This window comes from Pteronotus mesoamericanus, unplaced genomic scaffold, assembly GCF_021234165.1.
Source record: "Pteronotus mesoamericanus isolate MK-2021 breed Mesoamerican mustached bat unplaced genomic scaffold, CSHL_Meso_final contig_48, whole genome shotgun sequence".
Taxonomy (NCBI): Eukaryota; Metazoa; Chordata; class Mammalia; order Chiroptera; family Mormoopidae; genus Pteronotus; species Pteronotus mesoamericanus.
Genome location: NW_026555180.1, coordinates 4,173,843 through 4,193,046, shown reverse-complemented (window position 1 = coordinate 4,193,046; position 19,204 = coordinate 4,173,843). Strand labels below are relative to the sequence as shown.

The window sequence follows — 19,204 nt, the reverse complement described above, 5'->3', positions numbered from 1 at the left end:
GAAGAGGAGGAGGGGGAGGGGGAGGAGGGAGGGAGAGAGGGAGAAGAAAACGAGAAAAGGAGGGAGGGCAGAAAATAGAAATGAAGGAAGAACGTTGGCCTAAAATTTGAACAGACACCTCACAAAGGAAGCCATCTAAATGGCCAATAAGTCCTTGAAAAGATAATGAACACTATAGTCATCAGAGAAATGCAAATTTAAATCCTAATGAGATCCCACAACACACCCACTGGAATGACTAAAATCAAGAAGACACTGACAATATGAGGAGCTACTGGAACTCTCAGACATTACTGGTGCGCTGTGAAAAACAGTTTGGCAGTTACTAATAAAGTAATAGTATGGCTACCTTTTGATCCAGCACTTACACTCCTAGGTATATACCCCCAAGAGAATGAACTCTTATTTCCACCAAACACTTGGACATGACTTACTGCTGGCAATGTTAATTTTGGCACCAGGTGAAAGTGAGGTCTCTGCCAACCCCCTCCTCTTATATAGTTACTACTTTTATTTTGTAATTAAAAATATCTTGAGGAGATACTTTGAACTTTGCAAATAGCCTGATTCTACTCAAATTTTTGCCCATTAATTTAAGCATTCATCAGTAGATCATGCCTGCAACAGTTATTACTATGATGTATTAATGGTGACTTTGTTTCCCTTATTCTTTCTCCATTTATTAAGTAGATTTTTTTCTTCTGTAAGGGACACCTGCCCCCCTATATTATTTATTTGTTTAATTATTTATGTGTATCATTATAGACTTGGAAATGTTTAGTTTATTCTCTAATCTATTATTGCTTATAATCTATCATTACTCATTTTATTGCTCAAATAGTCCCAGGGTCCCTTCTTTGCCAGGCTCTTTTTCTCGGCCTCTTATAGTTATTTTCAGTTATTATTTCTTGAGTGTTTATTTGCTAGACGAAAATGCCTACATCTAATTTGGGGAGATGTTGCAAAGCTTAAAAAGACTCCAAATAGTTTGTGTTCCCAAAAAAAATAAATAAATAAAAGAAACGCAGAACTAGAAGGACCCCTAAGAAATTAACCTTACTGGGGGTGCTGATTCTCTTCCCCATTCCCCACCACACCTCTCCATCCTTCTCTTCACGCTCCTCTTTGCCCCAGGAGGCTTTCTGCCTCTGCCTTCTGGATGGCATGGCTAATGGGGGACCCAAACAGAAAAAAGGAGGGCTGAGAGTAAGGTGAGATATTTATTCCCTTGGATCCCTACTTACAAAGTTCCTTTAGCCTAGCTGCATCCCTCCACCAAATGCCACCTCCCCTACATGACATGCTCTTTCCAGGTCTGGGTCACCACTTCCCTCTTGTCCCGTCACGCTTAGAGGTGTTAACAACTCTGCTGACACAAACCCTAGGTAACTACACTATTCCCTGGACTCCCCTACTCCCCACTTACACCTTTGTAAGCAACTCCTTTATTAATAAGCTCTCCTTGAAGTATCCTAACCATCCCATCTGCTCCTGTTGGGGCCTTGACTAATAAACCTTGTAAGCATTTCATCTTGAGTATATGGTTATGCAGAGTAAAGGCTCTACAACTTCCCTGCACGGTTCAATCTGGGGGTAAATCACATCAATGGTTATTTTCTCAGCTCCAAACAAAATCTCTACCTTCATTTAAGCTTGCTTTCTTTATTTTAGATTTTTTTAAGTTTTTTTTTTATTGTTGTTCAATACAGTTGTCTCCATTCTCCCCCACCACTCCCTCTCATCACACCTATCCCTGCCTCCCACCCTAGAACCTACCCCCTTTAGCTTTGTCCATGGGTCCTTTATACACATTTCTTGCCAGCCCTTCCCTTATTTTCCCCCATTATCCCTTTTCCCTCTCGCCTCTGGTTACTGTCAGTTTGGTCTTTATTTCAATGTCTCTGGTTATATATTGCTTGCTTGCTTGTTTTGTTGATTAGGTTCCACTTATAGGTGAGCTTATACAGTATTTATTTGTCTTTCACTGCCTGACTTATTTCACTTAGCATAATACCCTCCAGTTCCATCCATGCTGTTGCGAAGGGTAGGAGCTCCTCCTTTCTTTCTGCTGCATAGTATTCCACTGTGTAAATAGTTATTTGATCCACTCATTTACTGATGAGGGCTTAGAGGTTGCTTCCAGCACTTGGCTATTGCAAGTTTTGCTGTGATGAACATTGGTTTGCATAGGTTCTTTTGAATTGGTGTTTCAGGATTCTTAGGATATAATCCCAGCAGTGGAATTGCTGGGTCAAAAGGCAGTTCCATTATTACTTTTCTTAGGAAATTCCATACTGCTTTCCACAGTGGCTGCAACAGTGCATTCCCACCAACAGCATACTAAAGCTCCCTTTTCTCCACAACCTCTCCAGCACTTAATTGTTCCTTGTCTTGTTTATGATGGCCATTCTGACCAGTGTGAAGTGGTACCTCATTGTGGTTTTAATTTGCATTTCTCTGATGGCTAGTGATGATGAGCATCTTTTCATATGTCTCTGGGTCCTCTGTATGCCCTCCTTGGAGAAGTGTCTGTTGAGGTCCTTTACCCATTTTTTAGTTGAGTTGTTTGTCTTCCTGGAGTGCAGTTATGTGAGTTCTTTATACATTTTGGAGATCAAGCCCTTGTCTGAGGTACCATTGGCAAATGTATTTTCCCATATGGATGGTTCCTTTTCCATCTTACTGATGTTTTCTTTAGTTATGCAGAGCTTTTTATTTTGACGAGGACCCATTTGTTTATTCTTCCCTTTATGTCCCTTGCTCAAGGAGATATGTTGGTGAAAACGTTGCTGTGTGGAATACCTGAGATGTTCCTGCCTATGTTCTCCTCTATGACATTTATGGTGTCACAACTTATCCACACTGCACTTTTTAAAAGTATCCATGCATACTTTAAAAAAGAAAGACTTATTGAAGTCTTTGATCCACCTTGAATTTATTTTTGTGTATGGTGTAAGCTGGTAGTTGAGTTTCATTTTTTTGCATGTAGCTGTCCAAGTCACCCAACACCATTTGCTGAAGAGGCTATTTTTACTCCGCTTTATGCTTCTCCCTGCTTTGTTGAATATTAATTGACCATGGAGACATGGGTTTATTTCTGGGGTCTCTGTTCTGTTCCACTGATCTATGTGTCTGTTCTTACGAGAGTGCCAGACTGTTTTGATTACAGTGGCCCTGTAATATAATTTGATGTCAGGTATTGTGACTCATCCTACTTTATTCTTCTTTCTCAAAATTGCTGCAGCTATTTGGAGTCATTTATGGATCCATATAAAGTTTTGAAATGTTCTATATCTGTGAAGTATGTCGTTGGTGTTTTAATAGGGATTATGTTGAATGTATAAATTGCTTTCGGTAGTATGGACATTTTGATGATGTTAATTCTTTCAATCCATGAACAAGGTATATGCTTCCATTTATTTGTGTCTTCCTTAATTTCTTTCTTTAGTGTTGTGTAGTTCTCTGAGTATAGGTCTTTTACATCCTTGGTAAGGCTTATTCCTAGGTACTTTATTTTTCTTGTTGCTATAGCAAATGGGATTTTTTTTTCCTGATTTCTGTTTCAGATATTTCATTGCTGGTGTACAAAAATGCCTTCAATTTCTGAATATTGACTTTGTATGTGTTTTGCCTAATTCACTTATTAGGGCAAGTAATTTTTGGTGGAGTCTATAGGTGTTTTGTAAGTACATTATGATGTCATCAGCTAACAGTGACATATTACTTCCTCCTTTTCAATTTGGATGCCTTTTATTTCTTTTTCTTGTCTGTTCACTGTGGCTGGGACTTCCAATGCTATGTTGAATAGAAGTGGTGAAAGCGGACATCCTTGTCCTGTTCCCAATCTTAGTGAGAAAGCTTTTAGTTTTCGCCTGTTAAGTATGATGTTGGCTATAGGTTTTTCATATATGGCCTTTATTATATTGATGTATGCCCCCCTTATTTCCACTTTGCTGAGTGCTTTTCATCATAAATAGATGCTGTGCTTTATCAAATGCTTTTTCCACATCTATTAATATGATCATATGGTTTTTGTCTTTCCTTTTGTTTATGTGATGTATTACATTTATTGATTTCCAAATATTGTACCATCCTTGCATCCCTGGGATGAATCCCACTTGATCATGATGGATGATCTTTTTATGTATTGCTGGATGTGGTTTGCCAATATTTTGTTGAGGATTATAATGTATGTCTATGTTCATCAGTGATACTGGCCTGTAGTTTTCTTTCTTTGTGTCTTTATCTGGTTTTGGGATTAGGATGATGTTGGCCTCATAAAAAGAGTTTGGGAGTCTTCCCTCTTCCTGGATTTTTTGGAATAGCCTGAGAAAGATAGGGTTTAGCTCTTCCAAAATGTTTTGAAAAATTCTCTTGTGAAACCATCCAGTCCATGGCTTCTGTGTGCTGGGAGTTTTTTTGTTACTTCTTCAATTTCACCAGATGTTATCGATCTGTTCAGGCTTTCAGCTTCTTCTTTCTAGGATTTGTCCATCTCACCCATGTTTTCAAATTTCTTGGCATATAGTTGTTTGTAGTAATTTCTTAACAATCCTTTGTATTTCTGTGGAATCAGTTGTAATTTCTCTTTCAATTCTAATTTTATTTATTTGGGTCCTCTCCCTTTCTTTCTTGATGAGTCTGCTTAAAGCCTTGTCGATTTTGTTTATCTTTTCAAAGAACCACCTTCTGGATTAATTGATCCTTTGTATTGTTCTTTTAGCCTCCGTCATTCAATTCTGCTCTGATCTTGATTATTTCCTTCCTTCTATTTGCTTTGGGCTTTGTTTGTTGTTGTTTCTCCAGTTCTTATAGATGTAGGATTAGGTTGTTTGTTTGAAATTTTTCTATCTTTTTTAGGTAGGTCTGTATTGCTATGAACTTCCCTCTCAGGACTGCCTTCATTGTGTCCCATAGCTTTTGGACGGTTGTGGGTTCATTTTCATTTATTTCCAGAAACTTTTTGATTTCTTCTTTCATCTCATTATTAACCCATTCTTTGTTTAATATCATGCTATTTAATTTCCATGAATTTATTTATTATTTAAATAGTGTTTTTTCCTTGAGGTTGGTTTCTAGTTCATGCCCTTATGTTCCGAGAAAATGCTTGTTATGATTTCGATTTTCCTGAACTTTTTGAGGCTTGTTTTGTGTCCTATTGTGTGGTCTATCTTTGAAAATATTCCATGTGCATTTGAAAGAATGTGATTTTGCTTCTTAGAGATGAAAGGTTCTATATGTGTCAGTGAAGTCCATGTGACCTAGGGCATTGTTCAATGCCTCAATATCTTTGTTGACATTTTGTTGGGAAGATATATCCATTATTGACAGTGTGGGATTAAAATGCCCTAGTATAAGTGTGTCAGTGTCTATATCTTTCTTGACATCCTCCAAGATTTTTCTTATATATTTGGGTTCTCCTATGTTGTGTGCATGTAGGTTTACAATGTTTATGTCTTTTTGATGGATTCTTCCATTGAGTATTATAAAGTGTCCTTCAGTGTCTCTCTTTATGGCTTTTGTTTTGACATCTATTTATTGTGATATAAGTATTGGAACCCTGGTTTTTTTTCCCCCTGTCCACTTATTTGGAATACCTTTTTTCAACCCTACCCTTTCCATCTGTTGAGGTCTTTTTTTTTTTTCTGAGGTGGGTCTCTTGTAGGCAGGATATGTGTGGATCATATTTCCGTATCCATTCAGCTACCTTATGTCTTTTCATTGGAGCACTTACTCCATTAACTGTTAAGATAATTATTGATAGGTACTTTTTCATTTATCCCCTTTGTACCTGTGTTCCTCTCTGTCTCACTCTTTTTCTTCACCTTCTTTTTTTAAAATTTATTTTTTTAGTTGTTCAAATACATTGGTGTCCATTTTCCCGCCACCACTTTCCTTTGCCCCACCCACCCACACCTCTTCCCCTCAATCCTTCCCCACCTTGGCTTCATCCATGTGTCGTTTATACCTGTACCTTGATCTGACCTTTCCCCTTCCCCTCCCCATTACCCCCTCCCTCCATCCCTCCCTCACATCCCTGTTGGTTTCTTCTTTCTTTCAATGTTGCTGGTTACATTTTCCTTGCCTTCTTGCTTTGCTGATTAGGTTCCACTTATAGGTGAGATCATATGGTATTTGTCTTTCACTGCCTGGCTTATTTCACTTAGCATAATTTTCTCCATTTCCATCCATGCTGTTGCAAAGGTTAGTAGCTCTTTCTTCCTTTCTGCTGTGTAGTATTCCATTGTATAAATGTACCATAGTATTTTGATCCACTCATTTACTGATAGGGGCTTAGGTTGCTTCCAGCACTTGGCTATCATAAATTGTGCTACTATGAACATTGGAGTGCATAGGTTCTTTTGAATTGGTGTTTTGGGATTCCTTAGGGTATAATCCCAGCAGTGCAATCACTGGGTCAAAAAGAAGTTCCATTTTTAGCTTTTTGAGGAAATGTCACACTCTTTTCCACAGTGGCTGCACCAGTCTGCATTCCCACCAAAAGTGTACTAGGGTTTCCTTTTCTCCACAACCTCGCCAGCACCTGTTGTTTGTTGATTTATATATGATGGCCATTCTGACTGGTGTGAAGTGGTATCTCATTGTGGTTTTAATTTGCATTTCTCTGATGGCTAGTGATGCTGAGCAACCTTTCATGTGTCTCTGGGCCCTGGTTATATCCTCCTTGGAGAAGTGACTGTTCAAGTTTTCTTCATCTTCTTGTTGCAGTCTCTTTAGCATATCTTGCAGTGCTGGTTTGGTGGAGGTATGCTCTTCCAGCCTTCTTTTGTCAGAGACACTCCTCATTTCACCTTCCATTTTAATTTAGAGTCTTGTTGGGTTGAGTAGTCTTGTTTACACATCTTTGCTTTTATCATTTGAATATTTCTTGCCATTCCCTTCTGGTTTGTTGTGTTTCTGTTGAGAAATCAGCAGGTAGCCTTATCAGAGTTCCTTTGTATTTTACTTCTTGTTTCTCCCTTGCTACTTTTAAGATTCTCTTTGTCTTTAAAATTTGGCATTTTAATTATGATGTGTCTTGGAGTGGGCCTCTTTGGGTTCATCTTGATTGGGACTCCCTGTGCTTCCTGAGTTTTCATGGTGTTTTCCCCCTCCAGGTTTGGGAAATTTTCTGTCATTATTTTTTCAAACAGAATTTCTATCCCTTGCTCTTTTTCTGCTCTTTCTGGTATTCCTGTGATTCGAATGTTGTTTCATTTCATGTTGTCTTGCAGTTCCCTTAAACTGTCTTCATACTTTTTTAGTCTTTTTGTGCAGCTGTTCTACCTGGATATTTCTATCTACCTTGTCTTCCAGCTCACTAATTCAGTCCTCTGCTTCATCCAGTCTGCTTGTAATTCCTTCTAGGGTGTTTTTATTTTGGAAATTGTATTTTTCATTTCTTCCTGGAATAGTTATATTTTATAGTTTCTACTTCCATTTTCATAATGTTGTAGTTCTCACTCAGTTCTTTGTAGTTGTCTGTGAGTTCCTTGAGCATCCTTATAAAAGCTCACTTTCTCTTCCTTGGTACTCTGGTCACAAAAAATAAAAAGCTGCTCAAAATTCTTCTCATTGGAAACTCTTTATAAAGTTGAGAAGAGTAGTTGTTATCCCTTAGACTTCTGTATTGTTTCTTTAACATGGCCTCCTAGGACTGACTTTCTTCCCTTTGACCCTCTTCTGTGTGTTTCATTGGGCCCTTCCAGATTTTCCACATTAAGAGGTAAAAGAGTGACTCAAAAATATAAGGAGGAGATAAACCCATGTTCATAGCAGCACCACTCACAGTAGTCAAAGGTGGAAGCAACTCAGTCTCCATTGATGAACAATTGGATAAACAAAGGGTAGTTATACATTATTCAGCCTTTAAAAGGAAGGAGACTCTGACAGACACTATATCATGATGAACCTCGAGAACATTATGCTAAATGAAAATAAGCCTGCCACAGAAGGACAATTACTCTGTGGTTCCACTTAGAGAGCCCCCTAGAGCAGTCAAGTTCATAGACAGAAAGTGGAATGGTGGTTGCAAGGTGCTGGTGGAGGGGGACTGGAGAGCTTTAATGGTCAGAGCTTCAGTTTTATAAGATGGAGAGTTCTGGAGATAAGCGGTGGTGACGCTTATACAACAATATGAATGTACTTAATGCCAGTGAACTGTAATTTAAAAATGACAACTTTTATGTTATGTGTACTTCACCACAATTTTTTAAGTAAAAAACAAAAACAAAAAACAGAGTAAAGGCATGGGCTACAATAGGTGTGAAAAAACAGTGCATACATGGAGCTTCTGTTGGAGATGTTACCAGGAAACTTGGCTTAGGTGCCTTCTCTCCACACAGATCAGTTGTGCACTGTGGCCTGGGAGAGTAAAGTTGCAGGTGGTAAGGTAGCCTCTGATGACTTTGGGCTGCAAGAACATTTTCACATCTATGTGCCTTTACTATCTAGAGAACTGTGAGTGCCTTAAAGGAAGAATTATGGACTATATTCCTTCTGGGACCCCATTCCTCCAGGCTGTATTGTAAGAGAAGTTTGTGTATTTAAAAGAACAGATAAACAAATCAGTGCTCACCTTTAGAATGCCATGGGAAATCTGCAGATTTAAGGCTGAGGTAAACACATGCTTCATTCAACTGGGTCTAGATAGCAGCTCTCAGTGTGATCTGAGGTCCCCTGGGAGGCCCACAATGTCAAAACAGTTTTCCTAATATTACCTGCCTGACATCTGATGAATGCATCACTCTGAGGCTAATGGAATAAGTGCTGTATCCTTAAGATCTCTCAGTTTTAACCCACATAAACAAATGCTCTTTCAATTCCTCAATAATTTGTGAGTATGCAAAGGGTTGTTTGGACCTAAAGGTTTGAGTACCTCTGGACCAAGGCATGTGGGTGAGATAAGACTAAAATGAGATCAACCAGAAAGATCTGTAAGAAAGCACTAGAAGCAGACAGTAATCATTTGTTCTCTTTTGCAGGAAAAACTACATAGAAAATCTAATGGATGAAGATGAGAAAGACAGAGCAAAGAGGTAAGAGGAACCATCTTCTTGCCTCGGCAGTGTCTGTGTGGCCAACCAGTCTGAACTTGGCTTGTCTGCACTCAGTGTAGATGGAAGCACCAGCAAGAGACAGGTCCTCAGCATCTATTCTCCTTGAAATACTGCAGTGCTCTGTTTAAAAATTCAGACCAGCTCTTTCAGTTTTGTCCCTTACCCTGAAATTATTCCTTGTCTGGGACTTGCCAAGTGGATTATGTTTATTTTTAACATGGTCTTGTGCAAACCGTGTTGCCTTGGTCTACTTTCAAAGACCTTTGGTTACTGCTTTTCCAAGACAGACACTGCCTAGAAAGACAGCCAGATTGGAGCCAGGCAGGCCTGGGTTCAAATCATGACTCTGGTGTTGGGGAGCAGTAACAATAATAATCATTCCCACACATTGAACATGCAGTGATTACTAGCACTGTGTTAAACATGTCCAGATGCATTATGCCATTTTCCTATCTGTAAATGGGGATATAGCAACCTTGTGCTATTGTTGGGTTAACTAGAAATACTAGCTTGGTAGCGGTATGTCAGAGCTGTTCTAACCCTGTCTATGCTTATTCTTTCATTGGACATTTATTGAATACCTACTGTATATGAGGTAGAATCACAAAGTTGATATTTTGATTGTAAAGTTTCCAGGTAACATCCTGTCAAATGTTACCAATTTCACATGATTCACCTGAGTTCACAGTTACTGTGCTAGGCTCTGGGGAACAAAATGAGTCAGAGACCTCCTGCCCATGAGGAGGGAATGGGTGAATGGAGGAAAAACGTAAATAATACTCATTATTTGACTGCAGAGTGACCAGCCCAGAATAGAATGTTGTGGCAGACCTGGAGGACTAGCCTTGTTCCTTCAATCTCATTCCTTTCTGCTCTTGCTACTGTATCTGTGGACGGCCCTGTGTCCTGTGACAGACTCTTGTGTGCCTGCACACCTGAAGGGTTTGCTCCTTCCCTTCACAGAACCCACAGCCTAGGTGTCACTTACAGAATCCTATACTTGCAGATGGTTGGACCCTCACAAGTCACCCAGTTCTTTGGCTCCAGGGATGTCTGTCCTTCCACATCACTTGGGGTGTGGGGATGAAAACAAAACATCCCAGCCACTTCAGCTAGACATGAGTCTGGGGAGTCTCTATTAGTTATTAATTTCCCAAGTATTTTCTTTTAAAAAAATTATGGAGCATTGAAAATGGCCAGAAGTGTAGATGAAATGAGGTTGTAGAAGCTGTGAGCTCAGCACTGATGGTTCATCATACCCCTACCTCTCTTTCTCCATATGTTTGAAATTTTTCTGAAATAAAAAATTTAAACAAACAACAATGTTTGTTCCCAGCTGGCTCTGAAGTAACAGGCCCTTGACTTGGCCTTGAGGAGCATTATTACTGCACAGTGCTTTTCAGACCTCAGGCCACAACCTAGGCAGGTGCAAAATCCACATGGTCCCAGGCAACACACAAGTGAACACACTAGACCAGACTAGACAAGAACAGAACCCTCCTGCTCTCTCTCATGGGCAGGTGGCTCCCATTTCTTTTCTCTGGGTTTCTTCACCTCTTAGTTCTGCCCAGGGAGCTGTGTACAGAGGACTGGAGTCAGAGACTTGAGCCATATTCCCTGCTATCCTTGTCCTAGCTGATAAATTTTAACAAACCCTTTTCTTCTCTAAGCCTCTACTTTCTTAACTGCAACACTAGGGTAATCATTTCTGTCCTGCCCTCCTCTAGGATTATTTTGGGAATAAGCCACAAAATAGAATAAGAAGCTCTATTTTGAAAGTATTAATTATTACATGTGTGTGAAAATGCAGGACATTTTACAATAATATATTTATGAGATATTCTCATTAGCAATAATGCAAAGATCAGCCTTGATGGCCTGCATTCATTGAGTGCTTCCTGGGTGCCTAACCCATTAGGGCAGATAGTAATGGGCTAAGTACTTTTATTTGTGTGATCTCATCTTTTCAACATTTCTTTGAAGTGTGTATCATTGCTATTCTCATTTTATACATAAGTATAAACTAAGCCTCAACAAGCTTAATAAATCATCAAACATCCTAAAACTCTAAGAAGTAACTCAAGGGGAATTTACATACTGGCTTCCTAAACCCTGGACTCTGCTCTCCTTCCCCAGACCACAAGTGAATCTCCTAATCTCAGAATTGGCTCAGTCTAAAGCAAGCTAAGAGCAGAGCAATCGGCATTGTTCCCTCTCTGACTCCTCTCCCACACATAGCATCATAATGCAGCAGTATGAGTTCCCCCACCCTGGTGAATACCTAAGGTTCCACCCCTTCCAATGTAGCAGGCATGCTGAGACAAAGAAACATGGCCCAAATGAAAGAACAAGTCAAAGCTCCAAAAATAGAACTAAGCGATGAAGAGAAAGCCAACCTATCAGATGCACAGCTCAAAACACTGGTAATCAGGATACTCACAGAAATGGTCGCAAAATGGAGGAAAAAGCAAAGGCTATACAAAGTGAAATAAAGAAAAATATACAGGGAACCAATAGTGAAGTCAAGGAAACGGGGACTCAAATCAATGATTGGGAGCAGAAGGAAGAGATAAATATTCAACCAGAACAAAACAAAGAAACAAGAATGCAAAAAAAACGAGGAGAGGTTTAGAAACTTCCAGGACAACATTAAACATTCCAACATCCAAATCATAGGGGTACCAGAAGGAGAAGAGGAAGAGCAAGAAAATGAAAACTTATTTGAAAAAATAATGGAGAACTTCCCCAATCTGGCCAAGGAAATAGACTTCTAGGAGATCCAGGAAGCTCAGAGAGCCCCAAAGAAGTTGTACCCAAGGAAGCACACATCAAATCACCCTAGTGACTCTGCCCCCTACAGCCCAGATTTGGTGCCCTGTAACTCCTGGCCTTTCCCAAAACTAAAACCGTCTTTTAAAGGGAAGAGATTTCAGACCATTGATGAGATTCGGGAAAAAAAAGACGGGGCAGCTGATGGCAATTCCAACAAAGGATATTGTAGAGTGTTTTGAACAATGGAAAAGACACTGGGAGAACTGTGTGAGGTCCCAAGGTGCCTACTCTGATGGAGCCTGAGGCATCATTGTCCTATGTACAATGTTTCCTGTATCTTGTATCTTCTTCAATAAATATCTCTATTTTTTATATTTAAAAAAAAAAAGTTGTACCGAAGGAAACACACACCAAGGCACATCATAATTACATTACCCAAGATTAAAGATAAGGAGAGAATCTTAAAAGCAGCAAGACAAAAGAAGACAGTTTCCTACAAAGGAGTTCCCATGAGACTGTCAGCTGATTTCCCAAAAGAAACCTTGCAGGCAAGAAGGGGCTGGAAAGAAGTATCCAAAGTCATGAAAGGGAAGGACCTACATCCATGATAACTCTACCCAGCAGAGCTATCATTTGGAAGGGAAGGGCAGATAAAGTGCTTTCCAGATAAGGTCAAGTTAAAGGAGTTCATCATCACCAAGCCCTTATTATATGAAATATTAAAGGTACTTTTTTAAGGAAAAAAAGATAAAAAACTATGAACAGTAAAATGACAATAAACTCATAACTATCAACAACTGAACCTAAAACAAAAACAAAGCAAAAAAACACTAAGCAAACCACTCAGACAGGAACAGAATCACAGAAATGGAGATCAGCAGGGAAGGGGAATAATGGGGGAAAGGCACAGGGAATAAGAAGCGTAAATAGTTGGTACAAAATAGACAGGGAGAGGTTAAGAATAGTATAGGAAATGGAGAAGCTGAAGAACTTATATGTACAACCCATGGACATGAATTAAGGGGAGAGGGGAACACTGGTGGGAGGAGGATGCAGGGCAGCGGGGAATAAAGGGGAGAAAAAATAGGACAACTATAATGGCATAATTAATAAAATATATATTTTTAAAAAATTGTTTCAGTCTAGCTGACAGGCCCAGACTAAGGACTGTGGCCTGAGATGACCTTGGAGTTCATGTGAGTTTTGCTTTTGACATCACCTTTATTTTTATAAGTTTATTAAAGTAATATTATGGGAACTCTTTTGAGGAGGTAGAAGGTAACTCTCTTCTCTTGCTGCTTTTAAGATTCTCTCTTTATCTTTAACCTTTCTTTAAGCATTTCAGTTATGATATATCTTGGTGTAGCCCTCTTTGGGTCCAACTTGTTTGGGACTCTCTGTGCTTCCTGGACTTGTATGTCAGTTTCCTATGCCAAATTAGAGAAGTTTTCTTTCATTATTTTTTCAAGTAAGTTTTCATTTTCTTGCTCTTCCTCTTCTCCTTCTGGCATCCATATGATTCGGATGTTGGCATGTTTGGAGATGTCCCAGAGTCTTCTTATTCTCTCCTCGTTGTTTTGAATTCATGTTTCTTCATTCTGTTCTGGTTGATTGTTTATTTCTTCCTTATGTTCCAAATCATTGATTTGAACCCCAGCTTCCTTCCCTTCACTGTTGGTTCCCTGTGGATTTTTCTTTATTTCACTTAGTGTAGCCTACATTTCTTCCCTTATGCATTTGCTGTACTCAACGAGATCTTTAAGCATCCTTATCACCAATGTTTTGAACTCTGCATCTGATAGGTTGGCTATCTCCATTTCACTTAGTTCTTTTTCTGGAGTTTTGATTTGTTCTTTCATTTGGGCCATATTTCTTTGTCTCCTCAATTTGGCAGCCTCCTTGTGCTTGTTTCTGTGTATTAGGAAGAGCTGCTTTGACTCCATCTTGGTGCACCTGTTACATTGTAAGAAGCAAAGCTTCAATTATTCTCCAGGATGGGGCAACCCACTTCACCACTTTGTGGCACTGTATGTGGAGGAGGCATGGGAGAAGGAACAATGCCACATGCTAGGCTCTTGCCCTATTTCCAGTCACTTCCCCCACTTCTGTATGGAACTAGGCGCCTTCTTGCTGCTGTCCTGGTGCTGAATCCCAGAGTGGGCAGGTTTGCATATGTTCTAGGGTTGCGGAGACCCCTTAAACGGACTCTCCTGAGAGACCGGCAGTTTCTTCCACCACCTACTCCCCGACTGCTCTTTATAGCCTGAAGTTATGAGGCTTTATTTTCCAAGTGCTGGGATGCTGGGGTGTGTGGTCTGGCTCACTCTCTGGGTGTCCCTCCCAGTTTTCATCCACGACATGTGAATGCAGGAACTCCCATTCCACTGGCCGCCCCCACTGCTGCATAACCACCGCCACACTGCATCCTCTTCATCCTGGTTCCCTGTCTCCACCCCTCCTACCAACCTGGATGAATATTTCTTCTATAAATTCTTGGTTGTCGGACTTCCATACAGTTTGATTTTCTGGCAGTTCTGGGTTGTATTTTGTTTTGAGGTTAGTTGTGAACCTTCTTATGGTTGTGTAAACAGACAAAGCATGTCTACCTATGCCTCCCTCTTGGCCAGAAGTCTGACATCATCTTTAATTTCGCCCTCAACTCTCGGCCTCAGCTTTCCTCTCTACCACACTGCTTACCTGGAAATCAGGCAGACTGAATGCAATTTCTTTCCATTCATTACCATTCCTATTTGCTTTGAGTCTAGGGCATCCACACTCCTGATTTGGAAGCCTCCCTCACAGATGATGGGGTAGTGATACCACTGGCCCTCACTCCCCCTCTTTTCCTTAGATGGGGAAACAGGTTTAGAATGTTTGGTAATACTCAGATCTCTCTACCAGAATAAGAACAGTAATGTAGTATCCTTCATAACCCTTAGGAATCACAAGGGGGAAAACAGACATGATCCTAAGACTATTTCAGTTTCAAAGCCTCTCATTTTGTGGGTTTTTGTAGCAGGTACATGGGAGGCCCATCTGCCAATTCCATCTGGAGGCCTGATAGGAATTGCTTTCACTCACAGGATATTTTTGATACAATTAGAAATGTTTTAACTTCAGATGAAAATGCTCATTTTTTGCAGGAGATGTGCACTATTTTAGGCAAAGTTTTCAAAGTTTTAGGACATTTATAGTTTATTTAGATTTTTGATCAAATTTTATGAACCAGGACATTGTTGCACTTTCTTCTGTGAATTTCCATGTAAACCCAGTATTAATTGAGTACCTATTGTATATTCAGAACTATGGGTTGTTTTCTTTAGGGAAGAGGCAAAAACATGATCCTTGAACTCAAAAAGGAAACAGTTTGAGATGCTGAAGCTCACATTTTATCATTCTGTATTGCAGTCCTATGCATGCCATTCTAGTCTGGATATGACATAGTTCTCCGTGTGCATGTGGTCACCCAGTAAGTGGTATGGTGCAGCAGGAAGTGCACAGCTTAGAATCAAATAGGCCTAGCTTTGATTCTTGCCACTTTTACATTATGTCCTTAGATGAGTCACCAAACCTCTCTTAGCCTCAGGTTCTTCCTGTGTGATAGGAGTGGGAATAGTAGCAACTTCTTCCTAGGGTTATTGCAGGAACTAAATGTAGCTGTGTATAATCTCCTGGCATGGTGCGCTGGACACAGTGCTAATGAGAAAAGCTAAACAGTAGGGAGCACTTACTCTGTGCCTGCAGCAGGGAGGCATCAACTCCCTAATCTTCACCACATACCTTTGACATTGGTTCTTACTAGCCTCATTTACAGTTGAGAAAGCTGAGGCTTAGGGCTCATGCAGCCAGTCAGTGTCAGGCAGAGACTCATCTCAGGCATCATCTTCTGAAGTCTGGACGCTAACAGCTTCTCATGACAGCCCTGAAAGTTGCTTCTTTGATTTGTCACATGCCCAAGGGGCAGGGGCAGAAAGTGCTGATAGGAGTCCCTCCTTCTCAGAGACATCAAGTTTTTCTTACTTTGCAGTGTTGTAAAATACAGCTTGTTCCATCTTTTGATAGAACTGAACACTAAAAAGAAACTTTCATGTGAACCTGTTTCTTTGACCGAATATTAAATGAGTAGCTCATCAGTGTTGATTAAAATTGCATTATCTCCTCTCAGCTGGGAAGTTCTGTTTCCATAAGGCTGTGTATTTCACTGAGGGAGGGAAAATGGGTGGTCAGTTTAGAGCCATGCTGCCTTTTGTTCATAGGAACAAAGAACTTCAGGTAAGAGTAGCTGATTTGGAATTCTCAATAGAGTAAGTGCTGGTTCTGAAACACAAGCTAAGCAAGTTCATTATTCTTTGACCCTAATTCTTAGTACCAACACTGATAAAATTGTTCAGGGAAGAGGAAGTTTACAACACAACAAGCACGAAGCTTATACGAGCATTCTTGCAGCAGCAGATGTTGCAGAAGGAAAAGCTTTAGTCATTGGGAGACAGGTTATTTCTTGTGGTTTCCCCAGGGGTAGTTTGTTGATGTGAACCAATGACTGAGATCATCCTGTCACTCTCCCATCAGTATTTGTTAACTAAGTAATGTGTTGAGCAAGTGGGAAATAAACAGAAGGTACACGGCATTGCCCTGCCCTCAGAGATCTTCTAGACAAACTAAGGAGGCATTCTCCAAACAAGCATGAAGGGAAAAGAGCGTGTCCTGTGGGGTCTGTGTGAGGCAAAGCCAGGATGGTGATCAGAATTTGTAAGCTCTATTTTCTGAGTGCTCTTTTGTGGAGAATAATATGGTTAAGAGGAGAGACTGACCTTGTTTTACTGTTTCATTTCTCTAAATATATATTCTGTAGTCTGAAAGGAAAGTCTCGTCCAATCCATCGAGGTTGTAGCCAGCTTGTATACACGTGATGCCCCTGTGTGCTAGCTTGCTGCAGAGTGGAAACGCCTGGCCCTGTGCAGTGTATGTTGATGTTCCCAGCCAGAGCCTATCGTGCTGATTTTGCTGTGATTTTCTTTCATAGGCTCTTGACTGGGTGTTATGTACGTCATCTTAGCCCCAACACATGAAAAAAATGGCAGTAAAAATTTTTAGAGGCTTCCTTTCTGTTTGTTTTTTTTAGTGATTAAGACAATAGTAGGCATTCCAAGAATATGAGTGTATCAGGACACACAGTTCACTTATATTATCCTACAATTTCCAAATGAGTAACTGTGTATTCAAAGCAAAGGGAAAAGTAGAGCCATTCTTGCCAACAGAATGCTAATTCTGTCTGTAGCCCAGTAAACAGCAGAATTGAAAAGAGACATCCCTCTCTTGGGGGCTTTTGTTTTTTACTCTGGTGGGGTACTTTGGTTGGCTACAAAGAATCGTCAAAAGGAAAAATGTGTGCTTGGTAGGCTTAAAAATTTGAGAATGTCTTAGCTTAGGAACCAATCAGTGGGCATCTGAGGCAATGGACAGTACACCAAAAGCCCTTTCAATAATTTCAATTAATTTTCAATTGAAAGAAGATGGTCAGAAGTCCCTCTTCTTAAAATGCTTCCTTTCTTCAGAATAGGCTAGGCATTCCTTGTAGGATTTCAGCAACGGGTTTCTAAGAATTGTGCTGTGGTGAAATCCTTGTTGTGTAACCATCAAGAAAGAATCACTAGGAACTTAGGCCAGCTTCCCATTTCAGCTCTGACACTTTCTCATAATTCTGGTTAAGAGATAAAATGTTTCTGTTACATCTCAGGAAGAAAGAACACCTTCAGCTGAGCTCAGTCATCCCCACACACTTCTCCCTGTCTCTGCACTAGGAAACATACTGAGTTTCCACAGCTCTCTATCAGATGAGGTTGGCACCAGCTTATCCCATCTTGCTCCATGTGGAATTACTTTTCTCCCCGACATACCCAGATGAATCCAGCTACTGAAACTCCTGAGCATGGTGGTGCCTCAAAACCTCAGTGCTTTGGTGTGCAAGGAAATGAGGAGGTGTTCAACTGTCCCAAGGACAGAGGCTTGGATATGGAGGGGACTGCACTGAACTTAGAAACCTTGCTTTATGCCAGAGTTTCCCAAAATGTATTCCAGGAAACACTCGTCCCAGGAAATGCCCCTAAAAACAAGTTTGGGCTATGCTGTTTACTGTTTCTCCCTTTTGGAGTGTTTCCTTAGCACATTAAAGGTGCTAAGACTCATAGTGAATAAACAAAATCTGTTTCATTTTATGTCATCACACATTTTTTTAAATTATCTGAAAAAAATAGTAACGACAAAATAACCTTGTCTGGCCATGGTCCTTATTCTTTCTTCAAGTAATTCTTCATGATTTTTAATGGAAGACTCTTTGCCCAAAGCTGTTTTATGAAATAGGTATCTCAACTTTATATTCATAATTCTTGTACATTTTCGTATATATAAAAAACAAAAAAATTAAATATTGAAACAAACAAGGGGTAGCCACTGTTAATATTTTGACCTATTTCTTACCATGTTTTTCTACATTTCTATCAAATTTTAACAGGAATACTTATAAACACTTTGTTAATGTGATTGATCAGATTCTAAGTTATTGTCCCTGAAAGTTCCCATTTCACAGACAGGATTGTCTTAATATAGAGGTTACTTACAATGTGTATTATGCCTGTGAGCATTGTACTGTCATAGGTGCCTCTCTGGACATGACAGTGAGTGCATACTTAGCATATTTCAATTCTACAAGAGAATGTGAGTTCCTTCTACAACCACTCACTCTGTTTCAGGTACTTCAAAAGACATTAGTGGAGAGGGCAAAAGAAGCATAAGATCTACTCCTCATAAGCCTTCTCAGACAGGTTCATGTTGTTTGGTTTATAATACTCAGATTTGGGAGGCCCAGCTACATCCTTGCCAGTGTGTTTCTCATCCTGTAATGTGGAACTAGTCAGCCCAGTTTAGATATGCCAGAATTCTCAGTCTGGAAGGAACCTTGGATACCAGTCTTTATTCTAGGTATTAACAATCCTGGGTATCTGTTGCTGTGTAACAGATCACTCCAAAATTTATAAAACTAACACAAAGGCATTTATTTTTCTCATGGATCTTCAACTTGGGAAGGGCTTGGCAGAGAATCCTTTTCTATGTGGTCTCAGTGAAAGTGGCTCAAAGATGATGGACATGCTCACTCTCACGGCTAATAGTTCTGTTGAAAATCAGCTGGGACCTCTGCTGGGACCATAACTCTCCCCATGGAGGTGGGGCTTCCTAACAACATGTGACTATGTACAAGGGCAAGCATCAAGGGAGAGAGACCCAGTAGGGGAGCCATGTGTCTTCTTCCTACCTGGCCTTGGAACTCAAGGAGTGTCACTTCTGCTGCATTCTGCTTACTAGAAGAAAGTCCCTGA

The 19,204-nt window shown here is 40.1% G+C and overlaps 1 protein-coding gene across 1 annotated transcript in view; it reads left to right on the top strand.

Annotated features, from left to right (window-relative positions):
- NPAS2 (neuronal PAS domain protein 2) overlaps positions 1-19,204 on the top strand; it is a 179,676-nt gene that overhangs the window by 58,009 nt on the left and 102,463 nt on the right. Inside the window, exon 2 of the mRNA XM_054578030.1 lies at positions 8,985-9,038. Coding sequence (XP_054434005.1) covers positions 9,007-9,038 — 32 coding nt within the window. The 5' untranslated portion in view covers positions 8,985-9,006. The remainder of the gene's footprint in view (positions 1-8,984; positions 9,039-19,204) is intronic.